Source organism: Micromys minutus (assembly GCF_963924665.1).
Source record: "Micromys minutus genome assembly, chromosome: 27".
NCBI classification, from domain to species: Eukaryota; Metazoa; Chordata; class Mammalia; order Rodentia; family Muridae; genus Micromys; species Micromys minutus.
In genome coordinates, this window is record NC_137962.1 from 19519924 (window position 1) to 19536696 (window position 16773).

Genomic DNA, 16773 nt, shown 5'->3' on the forward strand with positions numbered 1-16773 from the left:
ATGAGAAGGGCATCGATACATATCTGTGGTGACTCTCCTGTCCCAATCCTGACTAGGGTGGCCTGAGGTAGCCAATCATCTGGTTCTTCCAGGTCTGAGTGGCTCCTCATGGAATTGACAAAAGTAAGCACCCAGGTCTGGCAACCGAGGACGTGGTCCAGGGAAACCATGGGGCTAGAGGGAGGATTGGGGCTGAAATAGCAAGGCTGTCCAGGAAGACCCTGGGTAGTTCTCTGTGTGAACAAAGGCCTGGGGCCAAGATATGCTCATGTTGTTGCACGTTTGCCAACAGGGGCCAAATCTCCACTCACCTTTAGGATACCCACAGAAGAAGCTGAGTTGGTGGAGCTGCAGACTCACCATGTAGAGAACAAACTCACAATAGGAAACTTGCAGTTTTCTGAGCCAGAAATCTGGCCACAGCAGTATGTGTCTGTAATCTTCACACTTGTGAGCATAGAACAGAAGGACATCTGAGTTCAGTGCTAGCTTGGGTTATTCGACTGTACTTTTTACACACACACACACACACACACACACACACACACACACAAATTAAAATTAACTTACATATGTCATGTATGTCTGTAGCAAGGAGAACTGAAGTAGCATTCATTCATTCATTCATTCAGCCTAGCCAGCCACGTTCCGCGCTGGTGCCTTTCTTCACTGACTGCATGATTTGTTTTTTACTGATTATTGCATTTCACAAATGTTCATCAAATGCCCGCTGGCCACTGGGCCTGTCCCTGTCCTCATTTGCCCTCTGCTTCTGAAGCTTGCACACCCTGCTTTCTCCAGGAGCCTGGAATATGTGTCCTGGGATGTCCTCATTCCGGGACTATCTGTCTTCACAGAGTTGTTACAGAGTTACAGAGTGAGTGAGGCTTATGGGAACAGCCAGCTAACCTCTTTGGTGACAGCCGGCTTGGTCAGGACCCTTTAAAATCAGCAGCCACACGGTTTGTTGTTTCAGAAAAGGGGGGCAGACAGAAACCAAACAAAAGCCCAATCTGCTGAAAAAGAGCAGGTTGGGTAAGACAGGAAGAGGAGGCTAGAGTTGGGCAGGGCAACTGGGTCAGGGGCTGGACTTGGACTGAATAAACAGCTTTAGACTAATCGTTTACAAAGAAAGGCCCTGGAGGGAGACGTTGAGCAAGTGGCTCCCCTGGGAGTCTGCCAGGCTCTGTCCCACCTTCCCTTGGAGCCACTGGCTCTGTGATGGCGCTCTTTGGAGCGGCAGGCTGCTGCTCCCGCTGAGGCAGAAGTAAGCTGCGGGCAGTGCGGGCGTGCTGACCACCTTGGGAAGTGACTGTCACTGCTCTAGACTTTTTGTCCCTTTCGGCTCACAGGGGCTGTAGGAGGAGGAAGGGAGGGGGCTGGAGTGTTGTTTTATATTTAAAAACTCAGACTCATCTCTGTCTCGCGCTAATGCACAGGCTTCAGCAAAGGGAGATGAGCTTGTTCGAAGGTGTGAATTTTAAGTAGATCCTGCTAGAGTGACAGAGAAACCTGTGATGGCTCCCACAGCGGGATCATCAGGGACCCCAGGAGGGGCTTTGAAGGCTCCCGCATAGGCTCAGGCAGGTCACCCCTGTAGACCCCTGAGGACTCTGGAGGTTTCTGGTAAAGGTGACTATGATCTTAGCTCTCCCCTGCAAAAATCTAGAGACAAGTTCATCACAACACAAGGGAGGTTGTATTGCAGAGGCTGTAAGGGACAGTAAAGGACAGGGGCATGCTGCTAAGGGGGTGTGGAGTATGAGACTTCTTTTTGCTGTCACACCGACTTAGACTGTTTTCTGTGGGCCGAGGAACTGACTTGCCCTCTACTTATCACCGAGGGCTCAGTGTCCCGCACTGGCCCGCAGACAGCCTTCTGCAAACCCAGGAGAAGCATTCGGAACTTGGGTTTGCTGGCAGCCTATTGAAAAGAGGAACTGGGGTATACAAGAAGGGGTTCATTCCACAGCTTCCCGTTCTGTTCCAAAGCACAAAAGACGTCTTTTTCACCAGCAAGCTAATGTCCTTATGGCACAGTGACTGTCTGTGACAATGGTTCCAATGAACATAAACATCAAAACTACAACCAGACCAAGATCCACCCCCTCAAAGAATGCTAAACATTATTTTAAAAAGACCATCAAGGTTGTTTTATTAATAAATGTGAAATTAAAATACCCACACAGAAATAAAATATCCAAGTTCCAATTAATAGTTGGATAAGTTCTAGTTAATAGGTAATATCCAAGTTCCATTGGTTCTACCTGCCACACTTCAGTAGAGGAGGGGTAGGGAGGAAGAGGTGGAGGAGGAGAAGTTTCCTTCAGCTTGGTTTTTACATACCAGAGACTCGGGTTTTTAGCCGAGAGAGCTGCAAGATTGGTGAGGGCAAAATTAAAATGCTCATGTTGACCACGTGCAGGGCACAAAACTAGGTCACAGCAAACACTCACCAAATGGTCGCTCTTTTTCTTCACTTCGGACCCCTCTGAAGCTGGCACAGCCCGGGCAGAGTCAGAGTGGAGTAATGGGCAATTAGGGCGTTGCTTAGATATCCATAGATAATGACACATTTGGCTTTGGATTGAGACTCCGAAGCTTTTGGATTTATAGTATATTTGCATGATTGTAATTATATAAGCTGGGTTGGAAAAAAATTGAGGAGACTCTTGGACTGCTTTGTTCAGCATTCTCTACTGCAAGTGAAATGGCTCCACACATTCCCCATCTCATCTGCTGTGTAGTAACTACAGAGGGCTGAGAAGGGGGACAGCCAGAGGTGGATAAAATCCACTGGGTTTCAGCTATTAACTAGGAATTGTGTCTTGTACCTGTGTATTTCTTCTTCTTCTTCTTCTTCTTCTTCTTCTTCTTCTTCTTCTTCTTCTTCTTCTTCTTCTTCTTCTTCTTCTTCCTCCTCTTCCTCCTCTTCCTCTTTCTCTTCTTCCTCTTCTTCTTCTTCCTCTTCTTCCTCCTCCTCTCCCCTCCTCCTCCTCCTCCTCCTCTTCTTCTTCTTCCTCTTCCTCCTCTTCCTCTTTCTCTTCTTGCTCTTCTTCTTCTTCCTCTTCTTCCTCCTTCTCCTCCTCTTCTTTTTCCTCTCCTTCTCCTTCTTCTTTTTCTTCTTCTTCCCCTTCCTCCTCCTTTTTCTTCTTCCTCCTCTTCCTCCTCTTCTTCTCCTTCCTTTCTTCATCCTCCCCTTACTTTTTATAGGTGAGGAAGCTGAGTAACCCCATCTCACAGGACATGAGTTATCCAATGCCATTTCTCTCAATCACAATGAAAGTGTGACCTAGATCATTAGAAGAGAGACTAGCACACTGAGGTTGAAAGGAAAGAAAAATAAATATTTTTCTTTGTCTCACTCAAAGTAACGTCACTTAACACTCACAATAATATGGTTATCAAGACATTACATACCAATTTTCCACCCTATAGTTAAGGCAAACACAGACTCAAAGTTTTATTCAAGGTCACACAGCCAGAACAATGGCAAAATTGATATTTAAATCCAGTCTCTGACTTGGAGTTGCTTCTGTTTCTCCACAGCATCTGTATTACATGCATAGTCATGTGGAAAGGAAAAAACATCCGAATTTGGCATCCATGAGAGTCCTGTGTGGCTGTCAACTTTGAACAGACTGTCTGGGTTTCCCTAAGCTCACCTATCTTTGAAAGTCAGTGAAGAGCCTGCCTTCTTAATGCCTGCACAATCACAAGGCACTACATGGTCTCTGAGCAACAGAGTCGGTCCACACTTGGATCTCAAAGCAAACACATTCACATGCTCCTCGAGTCATGCAGACTTAAGGACCGAACCTTTGCCTTTGCTCTCTGTCCCCCAGTGGAGATAATGGTCATAAAGTTCCCGGTGACAGGACCCAATGTGATCCCCTCCGCCGTGGTTGGCTATGTGCATGTTTGGTGTGGCTTGGGAAGAAAGGGGCTGAGGAATTTTGATACATGGCTGCGATGCCAATTTCTCTTGGTAAGCACAGCTGGTCCCTCCACCACAGTCATGATAGCTGGTGTCCCCTCTCCTGGGCCACATGGAGGCAAGCGAGCTGGAGTGAGTGCTCTCAGAGTCTAAGCTGGACCTCCCTGCCCTGGCAAGATAGATGGGAAGCCCATGCAGGCCTGGGTGGTGGCCAGCTTCCCATGGGTCGGTCCACAACAGGGAGCAGCATATTCTTCAGGACATTTTTTTTCCCAAGTTGGGAAACCCAAATACTAATCTCCTCTTCTGATGATTTTACAAAAACCAAATCGCATGACAGATGCACAGATAAACAGGAGCCGTTCGCAAACCAAAGCAGGTTCTGGATCAGAGCTGATTAGTAGACATTTTAATGGCCATTAAGTTGATAATCACTCACCAAGAATAGCTTCCAGGCAGACCAAACCCATGCGTAAGTGGGCCCACACCCAAGCTCACCAACACCTAGTTGGCAGGTATATAAGGGACCCTTTGAGTCTCCCAACAGCACAGTTCAGTCTCCAGCCTCGGATCTGCTCAGGAATAGTCACTTGTCTTGCTGAGCAAAAAACATCATGAGTTGCCAGATCTCCTGCAAGTCCCGGAGAGGAGGAGGCGGAGGAGGCGGTGGATTCAGGGGCTTCAGTAGTGGTTCAGCTGTGGTCTCTGGAGGAAGCCGGAGATCGACTTCCGGCTTCTCCTGCATGAGCCGCCACGGTGGTGGTGGCAGAGGAGGCTCTGGTGGAGGTGGTTTTGGCAGTCAGAGTCTTGTTGGCCTCGGAGGGTACAAGAGCATCTCTAGTAGCGTGGCTGGCTACGGTGGTGGATTTGGTGGCAGAAGCCATGGAGGCTTCGGAGGTGGCAGCAGCTTTGGAGGCAGCGGTGGATTCGGAGGCGGCTCTGGCTTTGGAGGAGGCCGAGGATTTGGAGGTGGCAGCGGCTTCGGAGGTGGCAGTGGTTTCGGAGGCGGCAGCGGTTTTGGAGGTGGTGGATTTGGCGGAGGCGGCTTTGGCGGAGGCCGCTTTGGAGGTGGACCTGGAGGTTTCGGAGGCCCTGGAGGTTTCGGGGGCCCTGGAGGATTTCCCGGTGGAGGCATCCATGAAGTGTCTGTCAACCAGAGCCTCTTGCAGCCTCTTGATGTTAAAGTAGACCCAGAGATCCAGAACGTGAAGTCTCAGGAGCGGGAGCAGATCAAAACCCTCAACAACAAATTTGCCTCTTTCATTGACAAGGTGAGTGGAATAGGAAGCACCTTCTATGATGAGCCGCTGGGATCCTACACTTGCTGTGCTGGCTGAAAGCAAAGGACATATTCTCTCCCTCAGGAGTTACTGTTGAGGCCACCGTAACCAAGGGACTTTGCAAATTCCAAACTGGAGAGATGCTGGTCTTGTGGACTACAAATTCTTCAACCGTTTCTTTATATTTTATATTTTAGCCCAGATAAATGATACTTACAGAGAATTCTGATCTCATAGGAAAGTCAAAAACAGGCGTGTAATAACAGAGCAGGTCTGGCCAGGTGACTGACAGCAGGACTGGAAAGCAATATGGAGAAAGGATAGTTTTTGTTTCTCCAGTTACTAACCTATTAAACTCCAGGAATCGATACTTGACAAATGTTTGAGGTTGAATAAAATTCCAGCCTTCCAAAGAACCAGCTCATTTTGGTGACCCATAAAGTTTTTATTGGGGCCACTTTGGGGTGTTGCTGTATTGGTTCCTCTACCTTGAATCAGACAGGAATTTAAATGGCTCTTAAAACTCAGGGGAGGAGCCCTGCCTGTCCTCAGGACAGCAGGTGCCTGCTTTCTCTCCTTGGTCCAGAATTTATAAGGCATGAGAATGGGAAGAGGGGCTGGGGGGGTTGAGAGAGGGGGATGCCTGGAGTCTGAGCAGGAGCTAGGAGCAGAGCAGTGAACATGAAGTAGGAGGGTTCAGAGTGGAGAGGAAGAGGCCATGTCAGACTACAGAACTTCCACTGTGGTGCTGGGGAGCTCAGAAGCTCTGCCTGGTGTTTCCCAGGCCCCCCCTTAGATGGCGAGGGCAAAGTCTTGTGACTTCTACATCTCGCAGAGCAGCACCAGAGGTTTCTGGAGTAAGAGTGGCTCACTGGTGTGAAAGGTGACCAACCCCCCTTTCTGTATTTGTCCTCTGGCCACTGTAGGTGCGATTCCTGGAGCAGCAGAACCAGGTGTTGCAGACCAAATGGGAACTTCTGCAGCAGCTGGATGTAGGCACCCGAACCAGCAACTTGGACCCCATCTTCCAGACCTACATTGGCATGCTCAAGAAACGAGTTGACACGCTTAGTGCAGAAAGAACCTCCCAGGAGTCAGAGCTGAGCAACATGCAGGATCTTGTGGAAGACTTTAAGAAGAAGTAGGTGACACAGGAGACCTTGAGTGGAGATGAATTGTTCTTTAAACTGCAGTCACCCACTGTCTTATCGCTCAGCCTGGGTTGGTGCACCAGGGGGGTATGGAGGGGCATTTTTTTTGATAGAGAAGGCAGGGACCTAGAGCTAATACATGCTTGGGTTAAGAAATAGAAAAGTTCCTTCACGTTGGATGTTCATATTTTCAATCTGGGCATTTAATAAGAGTTTAAGTTTTCCAGTAGAAAGGGGGCGGGGAACCTGACCAACAGGATCTGGCCTGACTGGGGTTGTCTTCTGGGGGCTCAACAGGTATGAAGATGAGATCAACAAGCGCACATCCGCGGAGAATGAATTTGTGACCCTTAAGAAGGTGAGCGAGAGACCTGGGCCCGTGGGGGAATAGGACTGTCTCACATCTTACTGTGTCAAGAGAAAGAGAGGGCTAGGAAACCACTGTTAGGCTGCACAGCTTGAGTTAGGTTAGGGGCACGTCAGGAGCTAGTTCTCTTGAGAAGAAGGGGCCTCTGAGTCCTAACTTCCATAGGTGATGTTCCAATTTGCTTTCTGTGTTTGGGAGATCACCCCCTCATCAATAATCTACTTAAATACTGTCATAAAAAAACACCAAAAGAGAAACAAAAAGGCACTTTATCCTAAAAAGCATGGGAGGAATAGGGCTTTTTAGAATGCCTGCTTAGGAATGAGCTATGCTCATCAAAGACTGAGCTAGAAAAGTACAGTGTTAGCCTAGGTCCTGCAAGGGCTTTAGAGAACAATCCATGTAAGGTCAGGAGAGTCTGGACGGGCAGGTAGGATGGGAGGTGTGAATCCCTTGGGAGGGCACAGAAACCGTCTCACCTGTTAGGGGAGCTCACTGTGTCTTCAGCAGGAGGGAGTCTCGGTGGTAATGTTCCGTCCACCGTACGCTCCCTCGATGCTGGGGAGTGAACGGTAGATCCAACATGGATCCTCTTACAGTGGTGCCTATGATACAGGAGGCTCTGTGGATATACAGCTCACCCGGCAGTTCTGGGATGGCGGAGGGACGTTAACCAGCAGGCACTGGTGAAGGCATTAGAGAGGGAAGCTGGGACCCATGCAGGTGGTCATTTATGGCTGTCCATATTCTTCTTTGCAGGATGTGGATGGTTGCTACACGGAAAAGACAGAGCTGCAGGCCAGGGTGGACATACTGACACAGGAAGCCGATTTCCTGCGAACACTCTACGACATGGTAAAGGACGCTGTCCCCAACAGACCCTGACTTCCTACTACAAAAAGTCCCTTTCAATGCTGAGAAGTCGGCTGTAGCAGGGTCTGTTGACTCACTGATTTCAAAACAGCACAACCTCTGCAGCCCTCTGAGGTGCTTCCCTAGTGCAGGGTTGGGAGAGAGAAATTTCTTCTTCTGATGTTGCACGAGGTTTGGAAATACCAGGTCAACTTCTCTTCCCTCCAGCCCCCACATGTCCAGATTGAGACAGGAAGGAGGCCGTTCATTCTCTGTGGCCCCCGGGGCAGAAAATGATGGCTAATCAGTCTTTGTGTTGTAGGAACTGTCCCAGCTACAGCAGAATGTCACCGACACCAACGTCATCCTGTCCATGGACAACAACCGGAACCTTGACCTGGACAGCATCATCGCTGAGGTTCAGAGTCAATATGAGATGATCGCCCATAAGAGCAAGGCCGAGTCAGAGGAATTGTACCACAGCAAGGCAAGTCCCAGGGACACAGGGAGCCACAGCTGAGCTTCACTCACTGGGTTGTGCCCAGGAAAGGTACTGGGGTGTCTATCTGATGGAAATTGAATGTCATCACCAAAGCAGTGCAAGGTAATACTAAAGCCTTGGGGGCCACATGAGATGGTTTCTCATCTGCTGTGAATACAGGTGTCACGGCCAGGTCGGTTGAGCATTCCTTGCCTGTTACCAGCCTTCTTTGGCACAGGATAATTCTTCCTCAGAGAGACTGCCCTGTGAGCCATCTCCCTTTTTTCTTCTCAGTATGAAGAACTCCAGGTCACTGCCGTGAAACATGGGGACAGCTTGAAGGAGATCAAGATGGAGATCAGCGAGCTGAACAGAACAATCCAGAGGCTGCAAGGAGAGATATCACATGTGAAGAAGCAGGTGGGGTTTGGCGCTCTGTCTCTGTGTCTCTCTCTGTCTCTGTGTCTCTGTCTCCGTCTCTCTTTCTAGCACTCTCTAACGCTCTCTCATTCTCTGAGCACAGGGAAGAGCAGGAGGGACAGGATCTCTATCCCTCTGAGAAGTGCTAATCTAGTTCACACCAATCCAAATTTCCTCCAGATCAATACATTTAGACTTTTAGAGTAGTTCAGGAGATGTTCTGAAGTGAACATCAGCAAAGGGAAAGAATCATTTGACTTAAAGGGAGCAGCAGCCACTAAAGCAAAACCTGGTTTGGTTGGGCTTGTGGTGATGGTAGATGTCGCTTCCTGCTCCTGCATGGTGCATCCCCTGAACATCAGCTGTGATGACTGTGTTCACAGAAGGGTGGCGAGTGGGCTGGTACAAGCTGGACCTTGTCCTTGGAGCTGGTTGCCAGGGACACAGTCTGCTGAGTAGGTAGCAGAACTCCCTGTGTTGGGAGGGTCAAGGGCACTGCAGGGAAACCCTACGGGTCCAGTCAAGGGCGCATGGGAGGAAGAAAACTGAAGGATGGTAGCTACAAGTCAGGGCCCGGTTGTCTGCAACACCTATTAGCTCCAAAGGAGGAGGGGAGTATCTGGGACTTCCAGGACCAGTGGTACTGGCTTCCTGTGCCCAATGTCTTGTCCCTCATGCCTTGACCCTCCTCTGTACAAAACGGAGCCTTCTCTTCTTTCCCCACAGTGTAAGAGTGTGCAAGACTCCATTGCCGATGCTGAGCAGCGTGGGGAGCATGCCATCAAAGATGCCAGGGGCAAGCTCACCGACCTGGAGGAGGCCCTGCAGCAGGCCCGGGAGAACCTGGCCCGGCTGCTGAGGGACTACCAGGAGCTCATGAACGTCAAGCTGGCCCTGGATGTGGAGATCGCCACCTACAGGAAGCTGCTGGAAGGAGAGGAGTGCAGGTGAGGGGCACTGCTGGGGAGAGTATCAGGGTCTACACTCTCTAGGTGGGCCCTGGACTAGTACGAAGAGAGTCAGTAGGCTTCTCCGAGAGGACTTTCAGGACGAGAGCAACAGCATTGTTCTCTGAGCGGCCCAGAGCGGTAAGCAGGGTCTGCTGCAATGCCTGAAGAGGCCTGAAGAGGGCGCCATATCCCATGGACCTGGAGTCACAGATGGTTGTGAGCAGCCATGTGGGTGCTGGGAACTGAACCCTGGTCCTCTGAAAGAACAGCCAGTGCTCTAACCACTGGGGAACCTCTGTTACCAGACATCTAAACAGACACAGAATACTGTGAACAGGGTGGACAGGCTAAAGGGTTTGTCTCTAAGTCTGTAGGGTGACTAGCTTCCCTCCCTACCACGGTATGATCCAGAATGGGGACGTGGCATCAAATATGTCAGAGGAACAAGCTTTGTTCTTTTAAAGCCTCCATAATGACAAACAGAATCATTTGGCAACTTTAAGGCGCGTCCTTGGCTTGGTTTGTCACCAGCATTCTTAGGGACTTAAGGTGGCTAAAGCTCTTGGAAGGGAAAATGCCCTGGATATCAGCAGCCCTGGGCATCAGCAGCCCTGGGTATCAGCAGCCCTGGGTATCAATCAGCCCTGGGTATCAGCATCCCTGGGCATCAACATCCCTGGGCATCAACATCCCTGGGCATCAGCAGCCCTGGGCATCAGCATCCGTGGGTATCAATCAGCCCTGGGCATCAGCATCCCTGGGCATCAGCAGCCCTGGGCATCAGCATCCGTGGGTATCAATCAGCCCTGGGCATCAGCATCCCTGGGCATCAGCAGCCCTGGGTATCAATCAGCCCTGGGTATCAATCAGCCCTGGGCATCAACATCCCTGGGCATCAGCATCCCTGGGTATCAATCAGCCCTGGGCATCAGCATCCCTGGGCATCAGCATCCCTGGGCATCAGCATCCCTGGGCATCAGCATCCCTGGGCATCAGCATCCCTGGGCATCATCAGCCCTGGGCATCAGCATCCCTGGGCATCAGCATCCCTGGGCATCAGCAGCCCTGGGTATCAATCAGCAGCCAGCATGATATAGGAGCTGCTTTTTCCAAGTGACTGCTAGATGCTTGTCTGAGAGGTACTGTCTCCTGAGAGCAAGAAGGAACTGGCAGGAACTGTAATGTGGGTTGGAACAGCCAGGGCTTCAGTGGAAACAGGAGTCAGGGAGCCCAGGAAAGGTAGGCATCTTGACAGCACTTCTTTCTGCTGAATGTTCATGGTGTGGCCTTGTTTTGAAATGTTGGGTGTGGCAGGGACTGGAGAGCAGATTCCCTGAGCTGTAGGTACGAACTATGGTGGGCAGTTGGAAGTGGTTTGGGTTTCCAGCCACTCTGGATCTACAGTTCAGGTGTTTGTTTTTGTTGGAGCAAGACCTCAGGGTGGACTGAGATCCAGGCTGTAGATAAGTGTGGGGTCTGTCACCACCTCTGCCACCGTCTGTCATCTGTCAGCATAGAAGGTGTGGCTGACTGAAGGAGCTAAACCGAACGTTAATGAGTGAAGCTGTAAAACAACTTTGTCGATCCACACAGAATTTAGATGCCCACTCAGAAATCTTTCTCTTTCTCTTCCTGACAGGATGTCTGGAGATTTCAACGACAATGTGTCGATGTGTACGTAGAGGGACATTCACCGGTCTCATGGGGCAGCGGAGGGTAAGGGTGGTCAGAACTTCTGGGTTAATGCCATCTCTCCTGCAGCCGTGACAAGCAGCACCATCTCCTCATCGGTGGCATCTAAGGCTGGCTTTGGCTCTGGAGGTTCAGGAGGAAGAGGGTCTTATGGAGGACAAGGAGGAGGAAGCTCTGGAGGCAGAAGCTCTGGCTTCAGAGGATCTGGATCTGGAGGAGGCGGATACAGTTCTGGAGGAGGCTCCAGGGGAGGATCTGGAGGAGGATACAGCTCCGGAGGAGGCTCCAGAGGTGGCTCCAGCTCTGGAGGGGGAGGATACAGCTCCGGAGGAGGCTCCAGAGGTGGCTCCAGCTCTGGAGGAGGATACAGCTCCGGAGGAGGCTCCAGGGGAGGATCTGGAGGGGGAGGATACAGCTCCGGAGGAGGCTCCAGAGGTGGCTCCAGCTCTGGTGGAGGATACGGCTCCGGAGGAGGCTCCAGAGGTGGCTCCAGCTCTGGAGGGGCAGTGTCTGGCTCTGAAAGGGGTGGTTCTGGGTCAGGGGAAGGTTGTGGCTCTGGTGTGACCTTCTCCTTCAGATAGAAACAGGTCCCCTCTCTCTACTCTTTGATTCCAGAATGTCAGCTGTATCTCTAAGTCAGATCAACCCCAATATTTGTAACTTGCCAACAATGTGATTTTTTTTTGAGGGGGGATAATAGAAGATCTCTCCTAACAGAGTCAGAGATACTCACTGTGTTCTGGGAACGAATCTGCATTGTCCAAGTGTGTCTTCAAGCCATGTCCCATCCCTGGTCTCTCCCTTCCCAATAGTGGTGTAATGAGGACCCCAGGGCAGCCTCCCTACTCCACCCCCAACCGTGGTCTAGGGAATGATGCTTCTTTGTACATAGCCTCTTGAACAGCCTGTGCCTTCTGAGTGCTGGGGTCTGGGTCTCTGCATAATAAACTCCATTTGCAATCGATATTGTGTAACGTCTGTTGGATGTTGAGTGCGGCCCACAGAGAAAGAACATTTTGGAATGATAAAAGCATGTTTCCTGGGGGAAGGCATGAGCCTTCGAGGGAGGGGTGTTTGGGGAGCTAAGGGGGTTTTCCTGTGTTGGGAGAGGGCAGGGGATGGTCCTGGAGTCAGGGTCGGTGCAACATTCTCATAAAGGACTTGCCAGATTGGGACCTGCGGGTGGTGAGCTGAGAATGATAGAAAATTTCTTTCTAGGCACAAGTACTCTTCCCGGGTAGCAGTTCCCACAGAACGCCTTCCCCAGCTTTGCTCATGGCAAACTAGCTGAGCCACCAGGTTTGTTACAGCTGAGCACAGGACAGATTTATGTCCCTGTGAGTGTTCTCTCCCTGGCCAGGCTGAAACAGAACACCTGAAGGGGATCTTTAGAAAAATTCACTCCTGTTTGTACTGGTGAGCAGCCTGTGTCAGCACAGCAGGCACCTTGGTTTCCTTTTCGTTCACAAACTCTCCTTCTCCAGGGGCCTAGTGAGGTTGAACACTCAGCTGTGCAATGGGGAGAGCCTCACACCAAACTGTAGTTCTGAATCATTTCAGGGGGGTCAGAGTGGAAGCTCTGAACACAAGATCATAGTCTGTGTACCTTCCATTTCTCCAGAGATCATGGTTTTAGGAACCACAATCAGTGGGGAGGCTGAAGAGCTGTTTGAGTATGAGTGTGAGCAAGGGTGTGAGCATGAGTGTGAACATGGGTGTGAGCAACATGGATGTGAGTGAGCCTGTGAGCATGAGTGTGAGCGAGGGTGTGAGCATGGGTGTCAGCATGAGTGTAAGCAAAGGTGTGGGTATGGGTGTGAGCATGGGTGTAAATATGGGTGTGAGCATGAGTGTGAGCATAAGTTTGAGCATGAGTGTGAGCATAAATGTGAGCATGAGTGTGAGCATGGGTATAAGTATGGGTGTGAACATAAGTGTGAGCATGGGTATGAGCATGAATATAAGCCTGGATGTGAGTATGGGTGTGAACATGAGTGGGAACATGAGTGTGAACATGGGTGTGAGTATAAGTGTGAGCATGGGACCCTGTAACTTTCTCTCATCCTACTTAGCTAATTGTCTCACACACCATGATGGAGGCGAGGGGATGTGTTTGGCCGCTCAGAGATGAGGGCTGAGCTCCGGCCGGAAGTTCACCATATAGGTCGGGGTGGATGCACTTATTCAAAGTGGGATGCGGCTAGGGAGGTGGCTGCCTTGGGACCTGCTGTGTATATTAAAGTAACTTGGAAGCTTAATTAAAACACCCACTCTTACTTGCGGCTCCCAGAGGAGTTGGGAGGATCCTAGAAATGCACAGGATTAACAAGCTCTGGTACACCCGAGGCTGTGGCAGGAACTGCATTCTGTGGGCTCCGTGGGGGGCTAATTTTCTGGTTCTTTGAAACTCAGTAGGCACTTAGGTGCTCTTTAACAATTTAACAATTCAGAGCCTGGGTTTACACATTTACAAAACAACAAAATAGTATCTCTTTACAGGGCTGTTAGAAAGATAAACAGGTGAAAGTGAGAACTGTCTGCTTACTCCTTAGGGAGTGCTGTGTGCGCCTCACAGGTCTCATCAGACAGTATTGTGAGGACTGGGAAGGTTTCACAGCTGAGCTGGCTTTGCACATGTATGATTAAGACAAAATGACACCAGTTCCACACAAACTCTTCCAGAAGTCAGAAAGATCAATACCTTCCAACTTGTTTTATGGAACCAAAACAAGACATTGTAAGAAAAAAAAAATCCAACACCCTAAACATGTTCAGATCCCTCAAAAACATAGGCTCCAAAGTTCTGAAGAAGATATGAGCAGATTCAACTCAGGGATTTGTACAAAGGCCATGACACCAGGCTGTGTGAGGCTTATCCCACAAAGGAGAGGCTGGTCAACACTTGGCTGACTCAACGAACTGAAAAAACAAACCAAACCATTTGCTGAATTGTCATAGTATAGAAGAAAAACACACATGGCCATCTGAAAAAATGCAAAAGCACTTGGCAAGTTGAACATCCATTCCTCAGGAAATCAAAGGGCACACTGTGAGCCAAAAAGATGGGGGGAATTTGCTGGAAAATTCTCTGGCAGGTGCTCTTTGGACTCAACTTTTGGATCTGAACCGCTTTCTCCAGTTGCCATCTCCCCATCAGACTCTGCACCGTAAAATTTCCAAAGTCACATGAGTCACTGGGAGGGGGAAGGAGGGGGGAAGGAGAAAGAGAGGGGGAGATTTTCCTTGGAGTAAAAATTAAACATTGAAAGGGAAATGCTTTCCCTATAAGATTGGGAAGGGTTCCTAATCAAAAAGTATAGAACATACCAGTCAGAAGGAGGAAACAAAGATTGAGCTCACTTATACAGTGACTGTGTGTGTATAAAGTCCCAAAGAAGTTGACTAGTATTGGCTAACATGTCTGTGTCATGTTGACTCACGCAAACACCGGCAATATTTGTAACTCAGTGCTTTCCAAATAGTTTACTACTTTCTGTTGAGATAAGTGGGAGGTGCTGCCTGAGAGACTAAGAGCTCACCCACTCCACACAGGGCACTCAATGTGTGTCCCCTCAGGCACATAAGGATGGAGTACCTGACTCAAGTCTACGCATGTGTTTTGAGCAAGGAACCAGTTGGCCACGGTTCAAATCCTGCTTCGAATCATTTTGGAAAAGCACTTGATCTTTTGGACCTTAGTTCCTAGTTCTGACAAACAAAGGTATTAGCAGTAGCTGCCTCCCAGCACTGTGTGCAGTGTTTACTTGTTTTATGTGGACGAGTGATTTGCCTGCCTGTATATATGTGTACAATGTGCATGCCTGGTTCCCATGAAGGGCAGAAGAGGTTAGATCCTTAGGGACTGTAGTTACAGATGGTTGTGAGCTGGGATTCACTTGGGTCCTCAGCAAGAGCAACAAGTCTTCTTAAGCTGCCTACAAAGGTTCATAAAAGTTTATAAAAGTACAGGCTATCCCACTGACCAACATAGACAACCTCTGAGTTATCTCTTCAATCCCCATACCGTGTGTGTGTTGGGGGGCATTTCTGAAGTCAGTTCTCTCAAACCATGTGGGACTTGGGGACTGAACTTGGATCTTCAAGGCTTGGGATGAAGTGCCTTAACTCACAGAGCCCCATCTCTCTGGTCTTTTGTCTTACTTTAAAATACTTTTTATTTATTGTTTGACAATTTCATATATATGTATAGCACACTTTGACCAGATTTACATCCCCCCCCCCAAACTCTCTTATCCCATTCCCTTTGGAACCCATCTTCCAAACACATCTGCCTATTGTTTATTTATTTATTTATTTATTTATTTATTTATTTATTTATTTATTGTCAGCCCACTGAATTTAATTAGGTTTGCTTGCCTGTGCATGGATGTGGACTTATTCACTCAATCACAGCTAACCTATCAGTGGTTACTTCCCTAAAAGGAGGAATCCTGACCTCCATTTCAGGGGTGACTTTCTCCTTTTTCCTTTTCCTCCTTTCTTTTTCTCTTCCTCCTCTTCTTCTTTTTATTCCTTTTCTTCATCCTGTTTCTCCTCTTTTTTCCTCCTCTTTTCCCTCCTCCTCTTCTTTCTCTTCTCTCTTCCTCATTCTCATCCTCTTCTTCCTCTTTCTTCTCCTCTTCCTCCTCTTCTCCCTCCTCCTTTTCTTATTCTTTCTCCTCCTTCTTCTTTTCTCTCTCCTTTTCTTCCTTCTCCTCTTCTTCTCTCATATCTTACATCCTGACCACAGTTTCTCCTCCTTTCACTCTTACTAAATCCCTCTTTCCTCCCCCTCCCAAAGATCCACTCCTCCTCTGTTTCCTTCACAAAAACAAAACAAACAAACAAAACCCCCTGCCCTCCCAGGGATATCAACTGTCTTAGTCAGGGTTTCTATTCCTGCACAAAACATCGTGACCAAGGAGCAAGTTGGGGAGGAAAGGGTCTATTCAGCTGACACTTCCACATTGCTGTTCATCACCAGAGAAAGTCAGGACTGGAACCCAAGCAGGTCAGGAAGCAGGAGGTGATGCAGAGGCCACGGAGGGATGTTACTTACTGACTTGCTTCCCCTGGCTTGCTCAGCCTGCTTTCTTATAGAACCCAGGTCTACCAGCCCAGGGATGGCACCACCCACAATGGGCTGGGCCAGGGATGGCTCCACCCACAATGGGCTGGGTCAGGGATGGCACTACCCACAGTGGACTGGGCCCTCCCCCTTGATCACTAGTTGAGAAAATGCCTTACAGCTGGATCTCATGGAGGCATTTCCTCAACTGAGGCTCCTTTCTCTGTGATTAACTCCATCTTGTGTCAAGTATACTCAAAACCAGCCAGTACATCAACCAAACACCGTGACATAACAAGGTACAATAAGACCAGGCACAAACCCTTTCATCAAAGTTGGGCAAGGTAACCCGGGAGGAGGAAAAGGGTTCTGAGAGCAGCAAAAGAGTCAGAGATGGCCCCTGCTTCCATTGTTGGGAGTCCCCCAAGAGCATCAAGCTACACAACTACAAGGTTTATGGAGAGGACCTAACTCAGACCCATGCGGGTTTCCTGATCATCATCTCAGTCTCTGTGACTCCCCAGACTCTCTGTGAGTCCTGCTTAGTTAATTCCGTAGGCTGTGTTATGGGGTTG

The 16773-nt window shown here is 49.3% G+C and overlaps 1 protein-coding gene across 1 annotated transcript; it reads left to right on the forward strand.

Moving 5' to 3' along the window:
• Positions 1-4551: 4551 nt before the first annotated feature.
• On the forward strand, positions 4552-11711 carry KRT2 (keratin 2; the record flags this gene model as incomplete). The annotated part of the gene is made up of 9 exons (XM_080939570.1): positions 4552-5208; positions 6144-6358; positions 6666-6726; positions 7495-7590; positions 7910-8074; positions 8363-8488; positions 9215-9435; positions 11078-11112; positions 11200-11711. The coding sequence occupies 9 exons, from the start codon at positions 4552-4554 to the stop codon at positions 11709-11711; spliced, it is 2088 nt and encodes a 695-aa protein (XP_080795696.1).
• Positions 11712-16773: the final 5062 nt, after the last annotated feature.